At 50.7% G+C, this 27680-nt stretch overlaps 1 protein-coding gene across 10 annotated transcripts in view; it reads left to right on the top strand.

Annotated features, from left to right (window-relative positions):
- Window positions 1–27680, top strand: part of VRK3 (VRK serine/threonine kinase 3) — a 69665-nt gene that overhangs the window by 9531 nt on the left and 32454 nt on the right. For 5 of the 10 annotated variants that reach the window (XM_079908361.1, XM_079908359.1, XM_079908362.1 and 2 more), the window contains exons 4-13: window positions 2270–2383; window positions 3786–3980; window positions 11621–11685; window positions 13010–13076; window positions 14371–14455; window positions 14732–14837; window positions 16471–16563; window positions 19055–19187; window positions 20382–20502; window positions 26866–26924. In XM_079908361.1, coding sequence (XP_079764487.1) covers window positions 2270–2383; window positions 3786–3980; window positions 11621–11685; window positions 13010–13076; window positions 14371–14455; window positions 14732–14837; window positions 16471–16563; window positions 19055–19187; window positions 20382–20502; window positions 26866–26924 — 1038 coding nt within the window. The remainder of the gene's footprint in view (window positions 1–2269; window positions 2384–3785; window positions 3981–11620; window positions 11686–13009; window positions 13077–14370; window positions 14456–14731; window positions 14838–16470; window positions 16564–19054; window positions 19188–20381; window positions 20503–26865; window positions 26925–27680) is intronic. The other 5 variants (XM_079908363.1, XM_079908360.1, XM_079908365.1 and 2 more) reach the window with 4 other exon arrangements.

Genomic DNA, 27680 nt, shown 5'->3' with positions numbered 1-27680 from the left:
CCCAGTCATCAGGCAACAAACATACTTGGACTGCCTATTGTGTACTTAGGTGCTGTGTTTGTGCCCAGGGATGTAGTAACAGGTGAGATGGACCTGGTTTCTGCTCTCTCAGAGATTTTGGTGGCTGGTAAGGCAAACAGACATTGAATAAACAATTATTAGTTGAGTGCATGATAACAGAAGGGCAATGGATGGACCACAGAACACACATAAGGGAGATGTGTTTCTGGGAGGGTCAGGGAAGGCCTCCCTAGGTGGGTAATGTTTGAGCCGAGATCTAGGGATGATAAGAGTTAGCCAAGTGAAGACTGGGGGCAAGGTGAGGGGGTCGGAACAGGAATTCAGGCATCGAGGCATGGTATGGGGAAGAGCCATACATGTTGGAGAAGTAAAGAAGGACAGCTGTACTGGGGGCAGACACGTGGGGCCTTGTAGACCATGGGTAAGGAGTTTAGTAATCACTGATGTGGTGAGGAGCCATGGAAGAACTTCCGCCAAATGGGAAACACAGTATGATTTGCATTTTGAAGAGACCTCTCTGAATGCTACGTGTGGAAAGTAGATTGGAGGCATGGAAACCAGTTAGGAGGCCATTCCAGGAGTCCAGAGACCAAGTATGCTGGCTGAGGTAATGTCAACTGAAAGAAGACTTCTGGTTTTAGTAGTACAGCAGACTAGATGATAAGGAAAAGTCCCTTATGGCTCAGCACAGCACAAAATGCTGGATAAAATATAAAGAATATCTTTATATTCATAGGGCTGAACGGTAGGAAAGTAAGGTAATTACATGGAAGTGAGCAATAAGACAACACAGGGACTTCCCTGGTGGTCTAGTGGTTAACAATCCGTCTTGCAATGCAGGGGACGCTGGTTCGATCCCTGGTCAGGGAACTAAGATCCCACATGCCATGGGGCAACTAAGCCCACGCACCCCAACGATAGAGCCCATGTGCTCTGGAGCCCTCACGCACGACTAGAGAGCCCGCTTGCTCTGGAGCCCATGCGTCACAACTAGAGAGAAGCCCGCGCCCTGCAACAAAAGATCCTGCTTGCCGCAACTAAGACCCAATGCAGGCAATAAATAGATAGGGAGGGAGGGAGGGAGAGAGAGACAGAGACAGAGAAAGGAAAGAAAGAAGGAAGGAAAGAAAGAAAGAAAGAAAGAAAGAAAGAAAAGGAAGAAAGGAAGGAAGAAAGAAAATGAAGAAAGAATGAAAAGAAAAAGAAAGAAAAGAAGGAAGGAAGGAAGGAAGAAAAGAAAGAAAACACAGACCCACAGGGCTGAGCAAATGCTATAGGGGGTATTGGTCCTGGGCTGTGTGCTGGTCATTATGGGGTACAGGAGACAAAGCATAGGGCCTGAGCAGCACAGGGGTGAGATTGGAAACCTCCTCTAAAATCTGGGACTTTTCAGTGGTAAAAAAAATTGCTCCACAGAGAAAATATGTGGAGACATTTGTCTGTCTCAGCCTTGATTGTGAGTGAAAAATGTCCTCTCTGAGAACTCCTAACCAAGAACTCACATCCTTAACCAGTTTGGGGCCAGAATTCATACTGATCTGTGTGGCCCCCAAAAAATACAAGCAGAGAAGTTAGTATAAAGTGATGAGTGGTGGGTGCCCTCCGCCCCAGCAGAGCCAAATCTTTTCTTGTGGAACATCTTTTAAAGACAGACCTTAGACTTCCAACAGGCACATCAGCTCCCAACCAATTAACAAAGATACCAGGAAACAAGCCACTGCCAGGAGAAACACAAACTATAGAATCAGACCTACAATGACCAGAGACCTTGGAATTAACAGACGAGAATATGTACAAAGCACATTTATTATGTTTACAGAAATAAAAGAAGTAATTGAAGGTACAGTGAAGGAACGAAAGCTAGTTAGGATTGATTAGGCAGATTTTAAAAGAACCAAATAAAATCTCTGATGATAAAAATAAATATCATCATGGCAATCAGAAACTCATTGGATGGTTTAAACTCCAGACTAGACACTCTGAAGGAGAACAGTGAACTGGAAGACAGATCTGAAGAAATTACCTAAAGGAGACCACACTGTGATAAAGTGCTTGAGAATATAAAAGAGAGGCTAAGCCTCTCTTAGGAAAGAATAACTAAAACAAAGGAAAGTTTGTTTAGATTATTTAGGTGATAGTAGTAAAACTTGGCTGTGAGGGTCAAAGGGAAGAGAGTGTTGAATATGACCTCAGGTTTCTGCTTTAATGGTTCCTGGAAAGGACTTCTGTAACTCCAGTCTGCATTCAGTCTTCCTTTCTCTAGGCTCAAAGAAAAGGAGGAACACCAGTTCTGAAATATCTCCCAAGAAAGTGAAATGGCCCAGCTGCGCTTCCTCTCCCCCATCATCCCTTCTCTCAGAAGGTGAGAGTTCTGAATCTGAAGATACCTTCAGTACCTGTGAGAAACCCAAAGATGAGAGTTCTGCTCAATATGGGGGAAAGGAGGGTCATCTGACAATGTTTGAGGCATCATGCCTCTGCTCAGGCATCACATACGCCTGCTTGGACCCTCCTCCCAGGATCCTCCCCCACCTTCCAGCCCACAGGCTCCCCCTCCAGTCCATCCCTACATGGCCAGAGGTGACCTCACCCGTCCCTGCTCACAGCCCCCTACCGTCCCCATCGCCCCACTGTCTGGGCTCTTCAGCCTGACCTCTGAGACGATGGTCTGGTTCCTCCTTTAGCTCTCACCACAACCCTGTACACAGAAAACTCACTTTTGGAAATACTTTTTAGGGTTTTCAGCTTCTGGTCTTGGCTAAGTCTGTTCCTTCAGCCCTAGGGCCTCTCCTCTTTCCAGCACTCAGGGTCAGATCTCTAGGAAGCCTTTCCTGAATGCCATAGGCTGGATCAAGTCCACCTCATCTCCCTCCATAGCCTCTCTGTCCTCTTTGTCTGGGCTCCCACAGTGCCAGTGATGTCCTCATTTGAGTTCATGTCTCCTCCAGGCTCTATGTCCCTTTCTGCCTCGCTTGCTGGACTGAGAGTCCCTCGTGGACAGGGACCGGGTGGACTCATTTGTGTATTCCCTGTGCCAGCCAGTGAGCAGGGAAGGGTGAGGACCATATGCCCGTCTCCTTCCCACTGGGTCTTCGGATCTCAAGTCACAGCCCTTCGGTGTCTCCTCTTTCTCCCTTGTTATCTCTGGGCCCCGCGGCCTCATCCCATCTGTGCCTTGGGTGGATGGCGGCTGGGAGGAGTGGAGCAGGGAATATCTTTTCCTGTGTCCCTATCTCACCACACCGCCCGCATTGTCTTGCCAGTCTAGGAGCCCCTCAAAGGCACGGCCTCAGTCTAACAAATGTCTTGTCCCTCTTCATGCTCAGCACAAAACCAGGTCCTGTTTTAGGATGTTTTGGGTTGAATGTCTGGAATGGTTTTTTTTTCCTCCCTGGCAAACTTCTACTCGTCCAATAGGACCCAACTCAAATGTCCCCTCCTCCATGAAGCCTCCCCTGACTTTTGCAGGCACTGTCAGTCTCTTTCTCATATTCCTCTGTACTGCCCTGTCTCAGACTCAGTTCTGACCAGCTGTGTCCAGGTCAGTCTCCCCCACCAAATTAGAGGCTCCCAAGGGAAGGGTCCAGATCCAACTCACGTCCGGGTCCCCAGCTTCAGCACACAGGATCCGTGGAAGGTCTGAGGAAGCTTTTGTTGAATGGACAAATGAATAAATGAACAGTATTATGAGCGCCGTCTGATTACCCACCCAACTTTTCTCTCCCGGATGCCGCCTTTTCTTTATTCTCACCATCCTCCTGCAGGGTGCTGGAGCAGATCCCCAACCTCCCAGAGCAGCCCTCAGACAACCAGGCAGAGCCCTCAGGCACTGAAGCGGAGCCGGGTGACCACCTCGCTCAAGGCTTTGCCAGAGAGGACGGTGCTGATAGACAAAAGTGGGCAGCATTGGAAGCTGAGCTGCCTCCAGAGCAGGGATGGCCAGGGCATTCTCTATGAAGGTACACTCTGTCCACAGGTGGGCAGGTGCTGGGCTGGGCTGGGCTGGGTCGGACCATCTTGGAGCCAAGGCAAAGGGGAGGGAACCACTTTCTGAGAATGGAGATGGAGCTGTATCCCAGCTGCAGACCTGCCTCGAGGCAGCTTTCTCTTAGAGCTGGGACTGCAAACCTATGCACCTACAGCGGCTGGGAAGGTAGAGTAAATGAGTGCAGGAGGCTGGGAGTCAGGCGATTGGGAGTGGTGGGGACTGTGGCCAACCAAAGCGCATGTGCCCTGGATAAAGAGGACACTCTTCTCCACCGCCACCTACTGTTGTCACGTGGGAGTGCAGGCCCAGTGTGGCCGGAAGATAAGGACAGTGATCACTGTCTGTCTGTCCTGCAGAGATAGGATGGACCCTCCCTCCAAATTTGGTTTGAATGTTGAGACCGATGAGGATATGAAAGGTTTACTGCTTGTGTAATTGAGATCTCTGGTGGGGGTAGAAGCTCTGTGAGAACAAGGAAGAGCACCTAGCCCCGGTTTTTACTGTGGTTAAGGGGCAGGGCTGGGGTGAGGGTTCTGCCCGGGCCAGGGCCTCATGTGGTTTGAATCTCTGCCATCACCAAAAGAGGGAGCTCCAGGCTTTCTTATCAGTGGGACGGGAAGAAGCAGGGCTGGGCTTTAAAGTTAAACAAAACAACAGTTAAACAAAAAATGCAGCAAGACAACTTGTTACAATGAAGGAAAAGATAACTGCACTGGAAATGTTAGTATTAATCAACCTAGCATTAACTGAGTGCTTACTCCAGGCCAGGCCTTGTTCTAAGCACTTTATGTGGTTTTATGAGGTTTTTTTGCATTTTTAAAAATTGAGATAAAATTCATATAAGATTCACCATTTTAAAGTCTACAGTTCAGTGGGTTTTAGTAGATTCACGATGGTGCGCATCCATCACCACCATCTAGTTCCAGAGTATTTCTGTCACCCCAAGAGGAAACCCTGTACCTTTACCAGTTACTCTCCTCCTCCCCCCCCCAGCCCCTGGCAACCACTAATCTACTTTATGTCTCTGGATTTGCCTATTCTGGACATTTCAGGTAAATGGAGCGATACTCTCTGTGGCCTTTTTTGTCTGGCTTCTTCCCCTCAGCACGATGCTTTCAAGGTCCAACTATGTTGTCGCCTTTGTCAGAACTTCCTTCTGTTTTATGGCCGAGTAAGATTGCAGGGTGTGTATATATCACATCTGGTTGATCCATTTATCAGTTGGTGGATGTTTGGACTGTGTCCACTTCGGGCCATGATGAATAATGCTGCTGTGATCGTGCGTGTACAGGTTTTCACGTGGACATATGTTTGCTTTATACTTCTTAACCCGTTTAATTCTCACGACAGCCTCATGACGTCAGCAAGGTCATTATCCCCATTTTCTAGATAAGGAAAATGAAGCCCAGGGGTGTTAATGACTAGACAGAGATCTGGCTCCAGAGAGCTTCCAAGCTTGCAGGAAAAGCCAGAGATCGGGATTTTGAGAGGAAATCTCTGATTTGGAAGCACCGGCCGGCCAGACACGGGTGCCGGCAATTTCGAGCCTCAGGTTGGCCATCCTGCCTTAGAGCCTGGGCAGGAGGGCAGGGCAGCCACATTTGAGACAGACCCAGGTGGGGACTTCCTGGTGGTCCAGTGGCTTCCACTGCAGAGGACCTGGGTTCGATCCCTGGTCAGGGAGGTAAGATCCCACGTGCCGTGCGGTAAGGCCAAAAAAAAGAAAAAACGGACCCAGGTGGAGTCGTGACTGGGCTCTGGCACACTGAGTGAGCCTGGGCGAGCAGCTCTGCCTTGATGTCCCAGTTGGGAAAGTGAGAGGTGGTGTCCTGCCCACCTCCTGGGGCTGTTGGTCCCAAATGGTGAGAAGGGACAGAGGCAATGAGCTTGGAAAACGGTAAAGGGATCTTCTCAGGCGGAGGTAGGTAGCATTAGTCATGGAGGGACAGAGGGTGAGGGAGGGAGAGAGGAGAGCATAAAGGGACACTAGGGAGCGCTCACTCCATGCCAGGCACTGTTCTGGGGCCCATTTAATGCTCCCAGCCACGCTAGGAGGGAGACACTCATGTTACTTCATCTTACAGCTGGAGCACAGAGAGGGGAAGCCACTCGCCCAAGGTCACACAGCCTCAAAGTGACAGAGCTGGGATTTGAACCTAGGTGTAATTCGTAACCATTACACCACAAGAGAGGGAGGGAGGGAGGGAGGAGGAGGGAATCGGGGTGAGAAGGAATGAGAGGAAGAGAAAGGATAGAGGGGCAGAACCAACAACAAGAAAGGCTGGGGAGAGAGGATGGGGAGAGGCCCAGAGGACCGGGAAGGAAGAGGGAGAAGAAAGACAAACAAGGCAGGAGGCATCTGAAGGAAAAAAAAACCAGCTGTGTCCTCACATCAGAAACCCACAGTGGAAGGTTAGGAAGGAAATGCTCTGGGCCGTGTGTCTTCACCTTTTGTGTCTCGGGTTGTTTGATCAGACCCCTTCCCAGCCCGGTGCGAGGTCGGGGTGCTGGCTCGGGCACAGTGGGGAGGGGGCTGCGTGTAGATGTGCCTCAGGGCGGCGTTCCCCCAGGACAGGTTGCCTTTGGCTTCTGCCAGTTTGCACCAGTTGGGAAGATGTAGTTGAAAACAGTGAGAGTACAACAGCAGCAGCAACCAGAGTGGTGATTTTTATTATAGCAGCTGAGCTGATGCTTCCAGCCCGCTCTGCGCCCCCACCCCCGCTAAGTTCTCTATGTCTGTTAGCTCACCTGATTCCCATAGCAGCCCTGTGAGCTGGCACGCGCTCTTACTTTGTGAAACACTGAATTATAACGTCATCCTCCCTGGTCTCCCTGGCCCAGTTTGGGAGACCTGTCACCGAGGCAACCATGTAAATCCCTGCAGCTGCGGTATGCGTGGAGAATTGTTTCTGAGAAGCAACTGGGATTCAAGTCTCGGCCTGCCCCCCCGTGGATGGAGGTTCGGGGCTTGTATTCATTTCCTGTGGCCACCATCACAAATCACCATAAACTTAGTGGCTGAAGACAGCACACATTTATTCTCTTCTAGTTGTGGAGGTCACAAGACTGAAATCAGTCTAACGGAGCTAAAGTTAAGATACTGGTGAAGGGACTTCCCTGGTGGTCCAGTGGTTAAGATTCCGCACTTCCACTGCAGGGGGCACGGGTTCGATCCCTGGTCAGGGAACTAAGAACCTGCATGCCGCGTGGCACGGCCAAAAAAAATTTAAAAAAAAAAGAGATATGGGTAGGGCTAGTCCTTCCAAGAGGCTCCAGAGGCAAATCCGTTTGCTTGCCTGTTCAGCTCCCAGAGGCCGTCTGCATCCCTCGGCTTGTGGCCCCTTCCTCCATCCTCAAAGCACATCACCCCAGGCTCTGCTTCTACCATCACATCGCCTTCTCCTCTTCTGTGGTCAAATCTCCCTCTGCCTCCCTCTTTATAAGGACCCTTGTAGGATTACGTTAGGGCCCCCTGGATCATCCAGGACAGTCAGTCCCCACAGCACAGGACCCTTAATTTAATCACACCTACAAAGACTCGCCATTGGTTCTCTCTACCTGCAGCCCCTTAACACGACGTATCTCTCCCAGTGGCTGCCCTGAGCCTCTCCCTGGTCCTCAGTTTCAGCTGCTCTGGGAGAATGGTTGCCTCCCTTTTCGAGCGGTTCCCCAGGGGTCCTTTAGGGCTTGTTTTAAGTACACAGTTAACTCAGCCCTGGCACCCTTGGCATTCATTGTGGGGGCTGTCCTGTGCACGATAGGGCGTTTGGCAGCATCCTCGACCTTCACCCATCCCCTCTCCCAGTCGTGACGACCAAAACTGTCTCCAGACATGGCCAGATGCCCGCTGGGGGGCAGAACCGCCCACGGTTGAGAACCACTGAGTCAGGCCGTCCCGGACGTGCCCTCCAAAGACAGAGAGACCCTGTCAGCTGGTAACTGTCGGGTGGAATCACTATTCTTTTATTAAGCGCCTTTCAGCTGTGCCCACAATAAAGGTTGGGCCAGAGAAGGTCAGGCCGGGCAGAGGCACGGCACAGGCAAAGACTCAGAGGCTGGAAACCCACGCAGGAAGCGTCAGGATCCTGGTGTTGCTGACGGTGGGGCCTGGGATGCCCGGAGTCCCCATCCAGGTTTGGGGAGGCGGGAAAGCATAGGCAGACCGGTTGAGTTAGCCTTCTGCCTCTGCCGGCAGGTCGTTGTCTGATCTTCCTCGAGGGATGTCATGACCTTGCGCCTCAGTTTCCTCACCTGCCAAATGGAGAGTGTAATAACACCGACCTCACGGGGTTGTCGTTAAGAGAGTTAAATGAGTAGAACGATGAGCAGGAAAATAGCAAAAGCACCGTATAAACGCTTCCTGTTGTTATTCTGGTTATGATGGATCCCAGCGCAGCATTGTTGCTCCAAGTTCAATGTCGCCTGTCTCTTGGCCATCAGAGGCTCCCACCTGCCTGCCTGCCACACCCCTGTCTGCATTTGTCACACGTAGGGACTTTCCATACACGTATCAGGTTTGCATCAAGCAGGGGTCTCCCAGGTCGCAGGGTCTGGAGCCAGGTTTACAGCCCGGCTCTGCTGAGGCCCTCGGCCAAGCCCACTGCCCTTCCTCCTCTGTCGCTTCCTCTGTGTAATGGGAATTGCCCAGCTGACTCCCCGGCGTCGGCGGGAGGGCCAGTGAGAAGAGTGGAGGGGAAAAGCCCTTCATAATCTGCAGAGCAGTGCAGGAAAAGCATATTTAAATTACCAGCTGTTCTGCCTGCTTCCGAGTGCCAGGCATGTGGTTCGTTGACTGGTGCTTTTCCTCGGACCCTGAGGTAACTCTGAGGCAGGTACTGTTTTTATGCCTGAGAGGTGCCCCGGCCATTTCCAGCATGCCCCTCAAAGATCCCCCCCAAACCCCCTCCGCACAGGTGGGAAGGACGCCTCTCTCCCCCAAGATCCATGATCTTTCCACATTTCCCTCCTTTAGGCTGGGCTCAGGTCACCTTTGGCCTTAAATCTGTAAGCCCTGGTTCCTGCCCGGCTCCAGCTGGAGCTTCTTGAAGGCAAGGGTGGCTTCTAGGTAACTTTGTCACCTCCCTGCCCCTTAGCTCAGTGTCTCAGACAACACCAGCCTGGATGGTTAGGAAGGGTGGGAAAGAAGAGAGAAAAGGGAGGAGGATGCAGAGAGCCAGCTGGGATGGATGGCGATGGTTCGGTTCATGAGCTCCTGGGCGTGAGCTAGACCTAGGCCAGTGCCGCTCTGCCACCTACCAGCTGTGGGCCCTCGGCTGATTATATTTTAAAAGCTGCCACACGCTGAGCGCTCCCGGCGTGCCCAGTGTGATGCTGGGCTGTGGTGGGGGCATCATTGAGCAGCTCATACAAAGGGTGAAGCTGGGGTTGTTCCCTGGCGGTCCAGTGGTTAGGACTCCATGCTTTCACTGCCAAGGGCCCAGGTTCGGTCACTGGTCAGGGAACTAAGATCCCACAAGCCACGCGGCATGGCCAAAACCAAAAACGGGTGAAGCTGGCTATGATTCCTGCTCAGCTGGTACTGTTGTTATTCCTGCCGACCCCTCTGAATCCTTGCATCCAGTCTCAGGGGTGGGCTTCATTAGTCCTACTTTACTGACATGGGGCGGAGGCCCAGAGAGGATTAGCACCTCACACCAAGTCACAGAGTTGACGGAGGGGCTGGGCTTGAGCCCGGATCTACGTGGCACAAAGCCTCCCGTGTCACTTGGCCTCAGTAAGCTTCGGCTTTCTCGTCTCGTCCGTCAAGTGGAGCTAACAGGGAACAGTTCTTAGAGCTTTCTGAGATGCTTTTCCCAGGTTATAATCCTCAAATTTGGCTCAAATAAAATTTTCCATTTGTCTCTTTAAAAAAAAAATGGAGCTAACAACGACAGCCACCATAATAGTAATAACAATAACATTGTATTAGACCTTCCTAGGGCCGTTCTGAGCATTAGAGGAAACAACGTGCGTAAAGCCCACACTTAGCACGGGGCAGTAGACTTTGCAGGGTTTGTAATTAAGCAGAATGGGGCAAGCATGCAGGTGTTTATGAGGAAGTGCCCCAGGGATCAGCACCTGCAGAGGGGAGGGGGAGGAAGTGGTGGGGCAGGGGGGAGACATAGAGCGCTGGAGCAGCCCAGGGATCGCCTCGGCTGGCCCCATGGGGGCTCTGGAGCAGAAGCAGTCCTTCAGTGTGGTTCTGAGTTAGGCCAACACGGCTGGGCCTTTATATCCCCCTCCATCAGCTTTTGGCTATAGGCCGCCCTGGGACTTGCAGCTGAGGGCATCCCTGAGGGACTGAAGGCTGCTGCAGTGGCCTCTCCAGGTTGCGTGGGGCTAGGGGAACAGGTCCTCCTCCAAGGGGATCTGCGTCCATCACACGGTACTTATGCATTGTTCAAAGACGGGGATATTGAATAGTATCCCCTGAGCTGAGAAGGAACTTTGAGATCGAAGAAAACGAAGTGTACAGCTCCATAAAGTACAGTTACGAAGTTTATTGTGGGTACCTTACATATGGGTAGGATCCTGCGGACAGCGATCTGGAAGCATTTGCAGCTGCACTCTATGCTGCCAGAAGGGGTACAGGGGATTTAAAGGGGCCAAAGCTAAAGAGAGAATCTGACTTCTAAGGGGGAAGCACGTCTGCGCCAACAGGAGCTGGGTTTTTGCTTCCCCTGGGGGGTCTCATAACCATTATTCCTCGTGGACCGTGAACCATCTGTGTCAGCAAAAGTCATTCTTCCAGTTCTCAGAGGAAGGCTTAAAGTTAATCAGGAACTTATCTGGCTTGGGTGCGTTCCTCATGCGTAGGCTAGAGCTCTGTCATGCAGAAAGGGGAGGGGGTAGGACAGTGGGCCTAAGATGACCCTGACAAGATGGAGTCGGTGTGGTTCAGCCACACACCCATATATGCAGACAAATGCATACAGCTGCTGAGTCAGGGGCCCCAGAACCACCCCTGGGTTCAGTGATTCACTGGGGGGACCCACAGGCCTCAGCCTATAGTCATAATTTATTATAGCAGGATACAGCACAGTCACCAAAGGGATAAAGCACATGGGGTAAGTCCGGGGGAACCAGCGCCAGCTTCCGGAGTCCCCTCCCCTTAGAGTCACACGGGATTTATAACAAGCTGTGACGTCACACATGAAACGCTCATTAGAGGAATGATCATTAGAGACTCAGTGCCCAGGATTATTGTTGGATGCTGGTCCCACAGGCACTCTCTGCCTGGCAGGTACCAAAATTCTACTCTCAGAAGGAAAGCAGGTGTTCAGCATAATGGTTTGGGCACCGGGAGCCCCTTTTATTGGTTAGGAATCCTAGAACCTTCCCAGCTGATTCGTAGACACCAGCCGAGGTTCAGCCTTGCACGCAGGCCTTTCGGAGGAGAGCAGTCTCATGTTTAATTACCCTTTGTGCACAGCTGTGTATTAACAGAGAGAGAGAAAGAAGCTGTTGAAAATAGGAAGGAGCAGGTCATGAAAGTCGAGAATGCACTTGACCCTGTGGGAATCCGTTAACCACAGCTGCTGCTCGTTACTCAGGACACTGACCCTGACCTTCCCTCTAGATGATAACCTTGCTCCTTTCGTCCATCCACAGCTGAGCCCGACTCCACCTTTGCCTGCGAGTCAAGTCTCGGAAAACAAAGATTCTCACTTAAACTAGTGAGTGGCCGCGGGGGGGAGCAGCACTGAGGGGCTGGCCTGGGGCTTTAGCAAATGCACCACTGACCTCCAAGCCCCTCTGTGGGCTGGGCAAGCCAGAGAGCACAGCCTTGGCCTTCAAGGAGCAGTGGGACCTTGGGTGGGGCACGTTTCCCTCTGGGCCTTGGGTTCTTCTACATGGGGCCCCTCAGAAACCGCAGTCGGGTCCACCCATGAGCCCTGGCTCTGATGCTTTCTGGCTGTGTGTCTGGGCAAGCGCCCGAAACCTGGGACGGCTGGGTTGGGTGCCCTCCCTTGGCCCTAGATGGAAGCCGTGTGAGTGGTTCAGAGCCGGTGCTCCTGAGCCAGGCTCGCAGATGAGTGATAGCACCTGCTTGCTGAGAGCCTGTCCTGCGCCCAACCCTGGGCTAAGAGTTTCATAATCAAACCTGTGGGGTGGTTACTGTGTTTCCCATTTAACAGATGAGGAAATAAAGGCTCGGTCGCTTGCCCAGGGACGCCCATTATGAAAATTGCTTTGTTCACTGCTGTATTGACAATGCCCAGAACAATACTAGGCACATAATAGGTGCTTTATAGAAAGAATGAGTGAATGGCAGAGCTGAGATTTGAACCCAGTTCTCTTTGACCCTGTGCCCTGAAGAACCCAGCTGTACTAGTTGTGTTTAATTAAAATATTTGGTTTGACTGCTTGGAAAAAATGACCCAATGTTAGTTATGGCTTAAACAAGTATATTTTATTGCTTTTCCATTTAACAGTCTGGGGGCAGTGGTCCAGGGCTGATATGATAGTTCCATAAACCAGGGGCTTACTTTCCTTCTCTCTTGTTGCTCCAGGCCCCTCAATCTATAACGTTCATCTCATGGGCTGAGATGGCTGCTCCACCTCCTACCATCTCATCTGCATTCCAGCCAATTGGAACAGGAAAAGAGGAAGGGGAGTGCCTGCCCTAGCCCTTTAAGGGCATAACCTGGAAGTTGCCCGTGTCTCTTCTGCTCACGTCCCCATTGGCCAGAACTTGGTCATGTGGGCATTCCTCACTGCAAGGGAGACTGGGAAATGTAGTTTTTAGCTGAAGGGCATGTGTCTAGGGAAAACTTGTAGATCCTATTGTAAAAGAAAAGGAACCTGGGCAGTGACTCAAAGTCTCTGATATATGTTCACATGGAGCACCCTAGGGAATTTGGTTCTGATGTGCAGGACTTGGGGAACCTGGGTTATTGCTGGCATTACCCTGGGGTAATCCATGGCCAGTGATGACCTTGGAGCCCTTGCCTAAGAGATTCCAGTGTGACAGCCTTTTCCCCTCTCCTCCTCCACTAGGATGCCAAGGATGGGCGCTTGTTCAATGAGCAGAACTTCTTCCAGCGGGCCGCCAAGCCTTTGCAAGGTATTCCTCAGGGAAGTGGGCAAGTGGGGGAAGAGTTGGGGGTACCGGCTTGGTCAAAACAACTGGCTTCTCCCTGAAGGTGTGGGCAGGGTGGGGATTAAATTAAAGGCCCAGGTTTGCTCCCATCACCCCTCGGGCCTCAAGCCCCAGAGGACAGACAGCGGACAATGGGCTGAGGCTGGCTTGTCATACCAGCTCTTGAGCGCCAAGTATTAAATTTTCACAAATACTGCAAGCCAGTTATTAAAACATAGCCATCGGACTTCCCTGGTGGTCCAGTGGTTAAAACTCCGTGCTCCCAATGCAGGGGGCCTGGGTTCAGTCCCTGGTCAGAGAACTAGATCCCGCATGCCACAACGAAGATCCTGCGTGCTGCAACTAAGACCCAGCGCAGCCAAATAAATAAATAAATAAATTTTAAAATAATAAAATTGCCCTGCAAGCTTTCAGTCATAGCCATCTTAAATAAATAAATAAAACATAGTCATCATAAATTAATTTTATCAATTTACAGTCAAATTAGGAGCAAGGATAATAAATACTCAAAGTCCATCCCTTCCTAATTATTTGTCTACATTTTCTATCATCTAGACTTTTTTTTTTTTGGCCACGCCTCTTGGCGTGTGGGATCTTAGTTCCCCGACCAGGAATTGAACCCATGCCCCCTGCAGCGGAAGCGCAGAGTCCTAACCACTGGACCGCCAGGGAAGTCCCTACTATCTATATTGAGGTTGTTTACATTCACTGTATCTGTGTGGTGGAAATACCATGTAAGGGCACGCTACTGCCTCTCTTTCTACCTCAGTCTTCCATGCTACCACATTGGTAGCTTGAAATTGGCCATACTGGGAAGTATTTACACCACAGAAATCAGCAAACACGACAGATCAAGGCTATCTTTGCCCAGACAACCAGCTGTTAAACTTTTATCAGCACACCGCTGGATCCATACCATCCAACTGAGATCCTGGAAGGTGGGCGGACATGTAGTGACACCTTGACCAGTTTAGACACTCCCCGATCTCATTAGCTCTACATGGGAATTCAGAGGTTACGCTGTCGCTCTTACCTTTTCCACTCACTCCAGATTTGTCAGTGCTTTCTCCCATGTTCACACCCCCTATCGTCACCCCCCTCGCTGTCATGCACCCACAGAGGCGACATCACCAACCAGGAGACCCAGTGTGTGGCCTGGGCTCGGGCGCGCTCTGCTTCTGGTCTGGGAACAGGCTGCTGTTCATTGTGGGTGCAGGGCCAGGTGGGCCCTAACCTCTCAGGCCCCTGCCTCCCACAGTGAACAAGTGGAAAAAGCTGCACTCGACCCCCCAGCTGGCCATCCCCACCTGCGTCGGTTTTGGCATTCACCAGAACAAGTACAGGTGAGTCACTTCACTTGCCACTCGCCTCACTGGCCCCTTCCTTTCTCTCCCTGTCACATGCCCAGGCATGGCTGGGACCCTGGAGCCATTGGCCAGATAGTTGCTTCCTTCCTTCCCCCAGCCTTGAGCCAGGCTGGTCCCCTACCAATCCGAAACCTTCATCTCACCCAGGACCGGGATCTGGTAGCCCCCAGCCACACCGCATCCTTGGTGGCTTGTATTCCATCCCCTCCCCTGGTCATCTCTCCCACTTGCTGGGACACTCATGTCTTCCAGGTTCTTGGTGTTCCCCATCCTGGGGAGGAGCCTTCAGTCGATCCTGGATGACTACCCGAAGCATGTGATGTCAGTGAGGTCTGTGTTCCAGATGGCCTGCCGGCTGGTAAGTCCCTGAGAGTTGCAGGCTCCCATCCAGAGGATGGCCCCCCAGGTCCTAGTTTATCCGTCTGTTTGCTCATTGACACGTTCAGCCCGCACCTCCCTCTGCTGGGCACTGGGGCGAGCACGGTGACCAACACAGCTGAACACCAGGCTGTTAGAACCAGAGTGATAAGTGGGACTTCCCTGGCGGTCCAGTGGTTAAGACTCTGCACTTCCAGTGCAGGGGGCGCGGGTTCAATCCCTGGTTGGGGCACTAAGATCCTGCATGCCGTGCAACGCGGCCAGAAAAAAAAAACAGAGTGATAAGTATTGTCAGGAGACCGTAGCAGTTGGAGGAAGGGTCCCAGCCTAAATTGAGGGGTTCAGTTGAACTTCCTGGTAGAGGTCATTTCTAAGTCAAGAGTGGGAAATAGCAAGGTGCTGGGTAGAGTAGGAGTGGAGATGCATGGGAGAACATTCCAGGCCAAGGATATAGCTTAGGCAAAGGCTGGTGTGGGAGAGAGAGCACAAGACTTTTGTTCATTCATTCCTTCCTTCATCCATCGTTTCATTAAATATTTATCAGGTCCCTGCTGGGAATCAGACACTGTCCCAGGGGCTGGGAGTACCATGGGGGGCAGCACAGTCATGGTTTTTATGCCTAGTGGGAGAGGATGATATTAAATCACAGTTGCACAAATTGTGGAAAGTGCTTTGACTAGAAGTGATGGAGAATAAGAGGACCCAGTGTAAATTGCTGGAGGGATGGAAGTGGCAAGGGAGTGACACATCAGGTGAGTCCTGAAGGTCAGTACGCTCAGAGTGTCTGCAGTGGGACGTGTAGAGGGGAAAGGTAACAGCTGAGGGTGGTGTGGGAGCTCAGCAGTGACCAGATCACGCAGGACCTTGAACACCAACCTGGGGAACCGGGACTCTGTCCCGAGGGCGCTGGGGAGCCACGCGAGGATTGGGAATAGGGGAAGGCAGGGTCAGCTCTGGGTGTAGAAAGACCCTGTGGGCCGTGTGGGGACGGGCCGGAGGGGTGAGATGGAGGCTGGGTGAGGTCAGCACAGAGAGGACCGGGCCTGAGGAGGAGCTGGGCTGTGGGGATGGAGAGATTGAACAAGCAGAACTTGGTGGGCAGTAGAGCCTTGGAGTCGACGGGGGCTTGGGTTGTAATCAAGATGTAAGGAGTACCTGGGCAGTTCAATGTATGAGCTCAATGGAAAAGTCAGAGCTAGAGATCAGAATATAAATTACTTAGCTAAATGTATTTCTGCTTCCTAGGGCAAATGAGAAAAAACCTCTTTGATGTACATGAGTGCTGGGTTTTCTTTCTTGCGGGGGGTCAATAAGTAACCAGCTTCTTCCCCTCCTGAGATCAGCCAAGAGATAGACATAAGAGGTCAGTGGAAAACCAAATATCGGCTTTAATGCTGAATTTTTCAAAAACCTAATTAGAAGACATGCTTAGGTGTGCTGATGCTTCACTTAGGAGTAGTCAGGCTTGGACCACCGCCACCGCCACCACCACCCCCTCACAAGCAGCACCACGTGACCCCAGGCCCAACAGTGGGGGTTCCCTCCGGAGCTTTGCATCAGAGCCTCTTTGTGTCAGCCTGCTGCTCAGGAGATGCTTGCTTGCTTCCCCCCAGCTGGATGCCCTGGAGTTCCTCCATGAGAATGAGTATGTTCACGGCAATGTGACAGCTGAGAATATCTTTGTGAATCCAGAGGACTTGTGCCAGGTAATAGCCAGGTCCTCCTCCATCCTGGGGGCTCTCTGGGCTCAGGATCTCACCTGTCTCAAAACCTGCGTTTATTTCACAATGCTTGTTGCAGACAAAGAATTGCTATCCGTCATGTATAAAGAGTTCCTTCAAATAAATAAGAAGAGATAAGTGACTTAGTAGAAAAATAGACAAGGATAGAAAAAGCAGTTCGTAGAAAAAGAAATCCACAGGTTAGTTAAATGTATGAAAAGATGCTTAACCTCCCTAATAGTCATAGCAATTACTCTTAAAATACACTATTTTTACCCTTTGGGTGGACAAAATTAAAAAGAAAAATAGTATCTCCTGCTGATAAGGATGTAAGGAACTAGGAATTCTTTACATACTATTGGAAGTATGAAATGGGCAACTTTTTGGAAGGTAATTTGAATATAGCAGTCAAAATTCAAATGCATATGTTTTTTGATCCACCGGGTCCTCTTTTAGGAACGTATCTTATCCATATATTCGAAGATACATGTACAAAATGTTCCTGACAACGTTGATTGTGACAGTAAAATTGGAAAACCTCAAATTTATACTCCCAGTAGAGTACTAATTAGTATTTTAAAGTAAATTCTAATTACTCCTGCTAATGACAGAAACCCAATTTAACATGCCTTAAGCAAAAAAGAAAAAGGAAAAAAAGTTTAAAAAGGGCCAAGTGCAATTTATTGCTCCATGGAGTGGAAAAATCTAGGGCTTCACTGGCTTCAAGCGTGGCTGAATCTAAGGACTCAGACCCAGTCATTGGGAAGCTGGCGCTTCCCTTTCTGGGCTCTTCTTGTGTTTGCATTGCTCATAATCAGGCAAACTGTCTTCCCTGTGGTGACAAAATAACCACCAGCAAACGAGGCTCAAATCCCCTCAGTTGAGCAACCCCAGTGGAAATAGATCAGGTGAGCCCCACCTCAGACACATGGACTGAGAACTGGAGAGGGGTGATCCCAGAGAAAAACCCTGGAACCATATTAGTCAGAGCTCTCTAAAGAAACAGAACCAATAGAATGTGTGTGTGTGTGCGTATGTATATAAGGGGGAGAGAGAGATTTATGATAAGGAGCTGCCTCAAACAATTATGGAAGCTGATCTAGGGACCTCGATCTGCAATCGGCAGCCTGGAGACCAGAAGAGCTGATAATGTGTCTCATCAGATCCAAAGGCCTGGAAACTAGAAGAGGTGATCGTGTGATTTCCAGTCTGAAAGCTGGCAGCCCCGAGACTCAAGAAGAGCCAATATTTCTGTTCAAATCTAAAGGCAAGAAAAGGCTGATGTTCGGCTCATGTGGTCGGGCAGGAGGCATTCATTCCCTTTCACTCAGCCTTTGTGTTCTATTCAACTGATTGGGTGAGGCCCGTGCACACTAGAGAGGGCAATCTGTTTTATTCAGCCTACTGATTTAAATATTCATCTCATCCAGCTACACCCTCACAGACACACCCAGAATAACCTTTGGCTACATGTCTGGGTACCCTGTGGCCCAGTCAGGCTGACATATAAAGTTAACCATCACAAACTGTGACCAGAAGAAAAAGATGTAGGTCTCACATGGACAAAGCCAACAGTTTTCTACTCTCCATTCGGCAGAATAAGATGCAGCCATTAGGGACTTCCCTGGTGGCGCAGTGGTTAAGAATCCACCTGCCAATGCAGGGGACACGGGTTTGAGCCCTGGTCCAGGAAGATCCCACATGCTGTGGAGCAATTAAGCCCTTGCGCCACAACTACTGAGCCTGCGTGCCTAGAGCCCGTGCTCTGCAACAAGACAAGCCACTGCAATGAGAAGCCGTGCGCTGCAGTGAAGAGTAGCCCCCGCTCGCCACAACTAGAGAAAGCCCGCGCGCAGCAACGAAGACCCAACACAGACATTAGTTAATTAATTAATTAAATTTTTTTTAAATGCAGCCATTAAAAAGCTGATGTGGCTAACTGTGTGTGTCTAGTAGATAAGGGCTTTTTGTTTTAAACTCAGTTAAGCCTCCTAACAGCCCTGCAAGGTGAGGACTGTCATATCTTCATTTTACAAATGGAGAAATCAAAGCACAGAGAAGTTTCATAATTTGCCCAAAGTTGTATGGCCACTAAAGGGCCAAGCTGGCATTGGAACCTGGTCTGTCTGGCTCTAGAGTTAATACGCTGTTGAAGTGCAGTAAGCTGTGTGTCCAGCAGGAGGTAGAGTGTGATCCACGTGTGGGAAAATAGAGCCCCCTCCCGGACCACATGTGTTTACTGATTATTGAAAGAAAATGATTTGAAATAACACGTAAGAATCTATATTAATGGTTACTTCTGGACAGTGGGTTTAGGGGGGCTGAGCAGTGATGGGGACAGTTGGTTTGTGTTTTTTCACACCCTTGTGTACTGTTTGGCATTATGTTTCAAATTGCACCCACGATTGAAATCTCTGACTCCAGAATCCAAGCTCCTAACCTTCAAACTGTATGGCTTCTCCCCACGTCCACACAGGTGACCCTGGCAGGCTACGGCTTCACCTTCCGCTATTCGCCAGGTGGCAGACACGTGGAGTACAACGAAGGCAGCAGGACTCCACATGAGGGGGACCTTGAGTTCATTAGCATGGACCTGCACAAGGGATGTGGTAAGAGGCCAGAGAAGGGATTCGGGACCATGGAGACATGCTTCTCGGACAAGGGCAGTTGTAGGTTTTCACAGCCACGGACAGCAGATGGCCAAACACAGGAGTCAGACTGAGCCAGGGAGCCACAGTAGGGATTCAGGACCATGGATAGCGCCCACACACATGAGGGCATTGTGGGGCAGTAGTCCAGCGCCAAGGGCAGTGAGCAGTTGACTGCAAGGAAGCCCTGCGGCTCCAGAGGTTCACGTTCAGGATCTCTCTAGACTTGGAACGTGAGAGTTGCCCAGGAGTCATCTAGGAGGGGCTGTTGAGTAAGCAGTTGGCTGTCCACGTCAGCAGCACAGGAGCGGGGTCTGGATGGAGACTCAGATGTCAGCAGTATCTCAGGAGTTGTCAGTTGAAGCCCAGGGATGGGAATGAAATTATCCAAGGAAGGTGTATGGGGAGAGAAGAGAGCACTTTGAGAAGAAGATTCCTTGAGGAGGTCTCGGCCTCTCCTTCCCAAACCCCTTGATATGACCATCCATGGGCCTGCCTGCATCCTCCCACTGCACTAAGCTCCCCCAGGGAAGCGATGGTGCCTGTGCCTCCAGCACCAGAGGGCGAAGGTCTGGCAGAGTCAACTCTCAGTGTTCGTTGAGTGCTTATGTGCAGTGTTGTCTACATCATGCGGTTCAGGAAGCAGAAGAAAAATCAAACCCTGCTGTCTCCTTTGCCCTCCCCTACTGAGGGAGGCTGAGTTCAGTGCCCATCCTTCTGCGTTCCCTCATGCGCTGCTCTGTCTCCTCTATAACCCAGATGATCCCACGCTATAACTGTCTCTCCACTGGACTGTCAAGGGCTGGGACCCTACCAAACTCTTATCTGTGTTTTAAGAATGTGGGAAGGGGCCTGGCACACAGGGCTCTGAGGACTCATTGAATAAATAGGTGCATGAATGAAAGACAAGTAGATGAGGGAGTGAGCTAGTGAAAGCGGAGATGAAGGGATGGCTGAGGGAGTGAATGAGTAATCGAGAGACCCATGAGGGACTGAGAGTAGGTGAGTGAGAAGTGAATGAACAGACAAGATCCTGTATGTTTGGGTGGCTGAGTGTGTGAGCCCATGCTTGAGTCCGTGAGAGAAAGGAAGGGGGGGCGTGTCAGTGAGCAGGACATCTGGACTGAGCCGCCACCTCCTCCCCTCCCTCCCCAGGGCCCTCCCGCCGCGGTGACCTCCAGACCCTGGGCTACTGTCTGCTGAAGTGGCTCTATGGGACCCTGCCATGGACGAACTGCCTTCCCAACACCGAGGATATCATGAAGCTGAAACAGAAGTGAGTCTGGGGGTCAGCAGAGCCCATCACTGCCGAGCACCCCTGCAGGGGGGACTGAAGCTCAGAACCCAATAGGGAACAGAAAAGAGGGGGAGGCAGCATCTGGCAGAGTCAAGGCCTCTGCAGTTCTCGGGAATCTGCTCTACCGTCCATCGCAGCAGACAGGCGCGTGGGCTCTGGAACCACACTGCCTGGGGTCAGACTCCAGCCCCACTGCTGCAGGGTGTCGGGTGAGCAGCTTAACCTCCACAAGCCTCAGTGTCCTCCCTCAGGTGGGATCCTGTTAGCACCCACCTCAGGGGGCTGTGGAAGGATTCGGGGGAGTCAGGTACGCAGCACTCAGCACAGAGCCTGGCCTGTAGAAAATGCTCACAGTGTACAGGACACCATGAGTCATTCGCTCCCACGGGGACCCACAGGCAACCTGAACACTTTGGCCTGGGCCCTGCCTCGGCATCTGGCAGCACTAGCCTCTTACATGCTTCCCTCACCTCTGCATGTAAAAGCGCCGGGTCCTGCTGATTCTGTGTTAGATGCTCAGCACCAAGGACAGAGGGCACCTCGGTGCCAAAGGAGGTGCTGCTGAGTGCGCGGTCAGCACCAAGGACAGAGGGCACCTCGGTGCCAAGGGAGGTGCTGCTGAGTGCGCGGTTCAGCACCAAGGACAGAGGGCAGCTGGGCCCAGAGGGAAGCAAGCACCGGGCTTTGGTCTTCAGCACCAAGGACAGTAGACGGCTAGATACAGGGAAGCTCTGCAGGTCCACACGTTGGGATTCAAGATCTGGTGTAGGCTTGGGGCATGAGAGTTGCCCCAAGAGGAGTCATCCAGGAGGGGCCATCCAGGAGATGGTTGGCTCTCCCATCTGAAGTGCAGGAATGAAGTCCAAACGGAGCCTTAGACCCCAGCAGTGTCTCAGGAATTGTCAGCAGAAGCCCTGGGAGAGGATGAGAGATTATCCAGGAAAAGTGTGCAGAGTGGGAAGAGGGAAAACTCTCTAGTGAACAGCATTGAGTCTGTCGTACTTTTCAGTCCTCAGCATGCTGTGGTGTTGGTTCCTGTTGAGCCTCTGTCTCATTTTATTTTGCCCCCTTTATTATCCCCCAACTTCCTTCTCTCAACTGTGGACACACATACTTGATGAATATATGTCGTACCGATATGCTTGCGTAAATGTACTTGTATCCTTAAACTTGCATGACAGTGGTGGCACTGTGTGTATTTGACTTGCATAAATGGTATTCTGTTCTGAATCTCACCTGTTTCTGGCTTTTTTCACTCAACACTTTAACCCCATCATTACACGTGCATCAAGTTTACTGCTTCTGACTACTGCTTTCAAATAAGTTTGTATAGACACGTCTATGTCTTTAAACAACATATGATGAGTGTATTTAACTTGCATAAATGGTACTGTGCTCTAAATTTCATTCTCTTTCTTTCACTCACTGCTATATTTTTTAAACTTTACATTGTTAAAGAAGCGCAGTGCTTCTCCTCAATTAATTTTAGGTGTAGCTGTGTCCTTGAAAAATATGTTGTGTTTGAAATGTGTTATGTTTGATTTATGCTGATCGAACGCACACCCAGATGCCATGCCCCAAATCTCACCCTCCTTCAGGTTTCAGCTTAGTCGTCAGTCCCCGGGGAGCCCTTCCCTCGCCCCCACTGCATCAGGTCTCCTGCTTGTTCACGCTCAGAGGAAGGGACGCCTGTCACATTGGCCTGCCTGTAATGACCTGTTCAAGGCTGACCTTTATTGTATACTTTCCTGTGCCGGGCAGTGCGCCCAATGCTCCCCTGTGTCATCCTCAGAGCAGCTCTGAGGTAAGTGCTCTCGTGATCTGAAAGCACAGAGAGCTTAGGTAATCAGCCCAGGTCACACAGCTGATTAGAGTTGCTCCCAGGTCATTTGACTCCAGAGGAGGCCCTTTCACCTGGAAGCTAGTGTCTCCCAAGTATGGGAGGCCCATCGCACGTGGATTGGTAGTGTTTGGTTGTTACCATCCTCCACTCACCAAATACTCAGTGAGCACCTCCCATGCACCAGGCTCTATTCCAGGGCCTGGGGATACAGGAGTAACTAAGGACAAACATCCCTGCCCTCAGGGAACTCACACTCTAATGGGGGAGATAGACAGTACAGAGATAGTGAAACACACAGCAAGGCAGAGGTCAGACGGTGGGGGCCATCAGGTCGGAACCCTGGGTAGCCATCGGGGGGCTGTCAGGGTGTGGGCATGCCTGCTCTTTCAGATTTAAAGGCCAGGGCAGGTCTCATGGCAGTGGTGACAGATGAATCACCTCCAGAAAGGCAGTGAGGCAAGTAGGAGGTCCCACTTCGGTGCTAATATGCCCCAACATCTCTGCTGAAGGACGAAGAGACAGAGAAAGAGCAACCTTCAGCTCCCAGGTTTCCTCTGCATCAGAACCTGCCAGAACATGAGCCCATTTCCCTGCTTTCTTCGTTTCTTTCTGCACTTATTTTCTGGTTTTCCAGTAGTTTTCCATTTTTGCATCGAAGCCAGGTGAAAACGAGTCACAGAATTAGCAACACAGGTAGCCGGAGCCCACAGCCCAGCCGCTAAAGCGGTTGAGTGAGGCTGAAGTTGTGAGCTGCTCCTTGAAGCGCTCTGCTGTGTTAGTGACGAGGCTGAGTTGCTCTTACGAGGAGACCCCGAAAGACTGCGGCCCAAACGAGGTAGATCTTTACTTCCTTCTCACTGACAGCCCCAAGGTAGGAGACCAAGGGTTGTGGGGTACCTCGGCCCCCCTCATACTGGGTGCGAGCTCTAGTGCCACTGACACCCGTTGCTTTTAGAGGGCAGGACCAGAAATGACATGCCTCTCGGTCACGTGGCCACCCCGAGCTGCAGTGGGGGCTGGGAAATGTCTCCAGCCTGTGGCTGCGGACCCCTGGGATTCTGCCATCACAGGGGAGAAGTGACACTGGGCGCCAGGTAGCGGACTCCTCCGCAGTGCCCCCTTTAGTCGGATTTCTCTGAAGGCAGGGACCGCGTCAGCTCTCTCGTCACTGTGTTGTTCGCAGTACAGCGCTTGGCACGTTGTAGGTGCTCATGAGATAGTTGCAGGATGGATGGACGACTAAGGAAAGAAGGCGTGAACCTTCTGCACACCCAGGCCTGGGCTTCCGTGTGGGCACACGGGTCAGGCAGAGGCAGCCCCAGCCTTGGAGGTTCCCGGGCCGGGAGGAGACACGCAGGCAGGAAGTGATTGGTGCCTGTGAGGGTGGAGGCAGCCCCGGGGCATTTTGGGAGCAGAGGGGAGCCACGTGACCTGGCCTCGGGCCCCTGGGAGCCCTTACCCAAGAGACGCCTGACCCGGTCTGCCGAGGAGTTTCCCAGGCAGACAAAGGCGAGGCAAGATTTCTGGATAGACAGCATGTCACATGTGTGAACTCTCTGTTCGTTCATTCGTGCATTCTGAACCTGCTTCCTGAGGCTCCACTGGGTTGGATCCTCCCTCCCCCTACCTCCTCTAACTCCTAAGAACAGTCGTATCTCCCTTTTCACCGCTCTCCCACCTTCCCCTTCACAGGAGTTAAACAAATGTGACTGTGACATGCTTCACTAAGAGACTCCGCCCTTGCCAAGTCGGACGCAGAGTAAATAAAATAGGTCTTAGTAATCACTTTCATATCAATGACTTCAGAATAAGTAAGATTCCAGAACCCCAGATCCCAGCCACGATCACAGAGGGAGGGCGGGGAACATGAAGATACTCCACAGGGAGCATCAGTGGTGATGTGGGACTCATTCTAAACACCCCCAACCCAGCCTCTGTCGGTTGACTTGAGGCAGTAACCAAAGGGCCCACAAGGGGGCAGTGTTGACACATGCACGTTTTCCGGAGCCCTAACCTGTCCTCTCCGACGTCTTACTGGTGTGCGTGGCTTTTTTCCATTAACTCAGCAAGTATGTATTCATTTTTTTGAAAGTTCTAGTTCATGACAGAATTAATGAATAAAAGAAAGAGGAGAGGCAATTTGATTCCCCATGGCTTTCTGTTGTACAAGGCCCCCAGCAGGGAAAGCACAGACTCCGGTCGGAGTTGGTCCCTGCTCTCAAGGCTGCCACTGGGCGGGGAGGTCCCGCGAACACAGTGACAGCCTGTGATGGGAGAATTGCTCACACAATTTACAGTGTCCTGAGGCTGGCACAGCCCGTTTCTGCCATCACTCGCTCGCTCAATCATTTACCACATACATCCTGAGGCTGCTGGGGAGAGACAAGGGTCAGACCCAGCCCTTCTTGTGCACATATGAGAGTTGCTGTAGGAGACCCGTGGACCTATGCGCAGGGTGTGCAGACGCTCGGCAGGGATCTGTTTCCTCAACCTGCAGGGGTCCAGGGGAAGCTTCCAGGGTACCAGCCCTCAAGCCATGTCCAGAAGGGAGAGCAGCCACTCACTGGGGTCAAGGTGGGGAAAGGCTGCCAAAGGCAGAGGAGCTATGTACAGAGGCCAGGGGATGTGGGTGGATGTGTGACCTGGTTGGGCTAGAAGGAGTTTGGTGTGACTGGAGTATGAGATGGAGGGAGAGGAAGCCAGGGAGGCAAAGCCACAGGGGCTGGTGGCTTTGCTGCCAGAGGTTTCCCAACAGGGCACTGGGGAACCACAGGAAGGCTGCGAGCAGGGAGGGGCAGAGTCCACTCTGGGCATAGAAAGACTCTCTGGGGCTGTGGGGGGGGGGTGCATGGAAAGCTGGGGAGGAGGCTGGGGTCCAGGGAGAAAGGGTGAGGCCTGAGCTGGGCTTAGAGCCATGGACAGAGCGGGGGATGGGGCAGAGAGTGCTAGGGAGCAGGAAGGTGGGGCTTGGGGACTTGTGGGCTGTGGGGCGAGGAAGGGGAGGACAGCACCCCATGCCTGGGTGGACAGTGGGGAGCCAGCCCGGTGGTCCAGGCCAGAGGAGGATACAGGAGGCCAGGACTCTGAGGATGGAGCCAAGGAAGTGGATGAACTTTCATTTCTCTTTCTTGCTTTTTTTTTTTAATTGAGGTAGGTTTACAATAGCATGTTAGTTTTTTTTTTTTAATAAATTTATTTTATTTATTTACTTTTGACTGCGTTGGGTCTTTGTGGCCGCATGCAGGCTTTCTCTAGTTGCGGAGAGCAGGGCTACTCCTCGTTGCGGTGTGCGGGCTTCTCATTGCGGTGGCTTCTCTTGTTGCGGAGCACAGGCTCTAGGTGCGCGGGCTTCAGTAGTTGTGGCACGAGGGCTCAGCTGTCGTGGCTCACAGGCTCTAGAGCGCAGGCTCAATAGTTGTGGTGCACGGGCTTAGTTGCTCCGCAGCATGTGAGATCTTCCCGGACCGGGGCTCGAACCCGTGTCTCCTGCATTGGCAGGCAGGTTCTTAACCGCTGCGCCACCAGGAAGGTCCCCAGCATGTTAGTTTCATTATACAGCACAGTAATTCAGTTATATGTATATGGATATGTATATGAATATATACATGAACATATTTATATTCTATTTCAGATTCTTTTCCCTTATAGATTATTACAAAATATTGAGTAGAGTTTCCTGTGCTGTACAGTAGGTCCTTGTTGGTTATCTATTTTATATATAGTAGTGTGTATATGTTAATCCCAACCTCCTAGTTTATCCCTCCCCCGCAACTTTCATTTTTCTTGAGTGGTCCAAGAGGGTGTGTGTGTGTGTCTGTGTGTTTATACATGTGTATGTATACAAATATGTGTGTGGATAGACAGATAGATAGTTGATCCTCATTATTCACAGATTCTGTATTTGTGAATTGACCTCTTCACTAAAATGTATTTGTAACCCCAAAATCAATACTTTGAATGGCTTTCAAAGTCATTCTCAGACACGCAGAGTGGAGAAAATTGAGTTGCCCGACGCACGTGATCCTAGCCGAGGCTGAACAAGGCGACACTCTGCCTTCTTGTTTCAGCTCACAAGTGTCCTTCATGTGGTCTGTTTAGTGCCACATTTTCCACACTTTTATGCTTTTGGGGGGGGATTTTGCTGTTTAAAATGGCCCCAAGCATAGTGATGAAGTGCTAAGCGCAAGGAAATACATGTGTGAGATGAGCATCCTTCAGTGCTGTTGGACCAGAGATCCATGTGAATGGATCAACATTATATTAAATAAGATGTCTTTAGGCACACAGGTAAAACCAGGTGATGTATTGATCAGTTGGTAAAGATGTTGCGATTGGAAACTGTGCTTCTGGTAAACTCCTGGCTCAGAATTTGCTCCTTCAGTGTCCAAGGCCTGACTACCGTGAATAACGAGAACTAGGGCACATCTACCAGACATCCTGTTTCAGAACGTTGCTCTCCGTCCCTAAAAGGCCTTTCACATGTACCTCTGTCCTCTCAGGTTTCTTGACAACCCAGAAGGCCTCGTGAGACAGTGCAGTCGCTGGATCAATACCTCAGGTATGTCCCAAGGGGAGGGAGCAGGCGGGGGCCTTGGAGGGACCGGGGCTCAGGCCCATCCCGGGGATGCCTCTCTTTACACCAGTCTATTTTCCTTCTTTGAGTTTTCCAAATCACACATGTATTTGTGCCCCTTGTAGAAAAACAGAAATCTTCCCCCAAATTTCAGAAGTGTATCTGAACAATAATAACAGCAACACACACACACATGCAACCACACACACTTAATGTGTGGGGGTTTTTAATGGAATCATATTACGTATATTGGTCTCTGACTTACTTTTTCATTTAAGAAGATGATACCTTAGAGATTTCTGTGTCAATACTTGTAGAATTTTATGGGTATTTTTTAAAAATTGTGGTATAATACACTTAACGTCAGTTAAAACTACAGTTCTGACTCATTAGTCCTGAAATCCGTTTAACGGGTCAAAAACAGGATTTTTAAAAATTAAAAAACAGAAAACTATGAATGCCTTACAGAAGTTAAGGAAATGCCGTATCTTCAGTGATACATATCTATACTCATATATATGTATGTGAGTGATGGGTTATAATTAGAAATACATCTTATATTTATATTTTATATTATAAAATGTATTTCTAATTATATCTCTATTTCTGTCTTATTTATAATTTCATTTGTTTGTTTCTAGATTCCACATATAAGCAATATCATATGATATTTGTCTTTCTCTGTCTGGCTTACTTCACTTAGCTTGATGATCCATGTTGCTGCAAATGGCATTATCTCAT

This window comes from Stenella coeruleoalba (genome assembly GCF_951394435.1).
Source record: "Stenella coeruleoalba genome assembly, chromosome: 20".
In the NCBI taxonomy this organism is placed as follows: Eukaryota; Metazoa; Chordata; class Mammalia; order Artiodactyla; family Delphinidae; genus Stenella; species Stenella coeruleoalba.
This window is presented reverse-complemented; position numbering and strand designations above follow the sequence as displayed.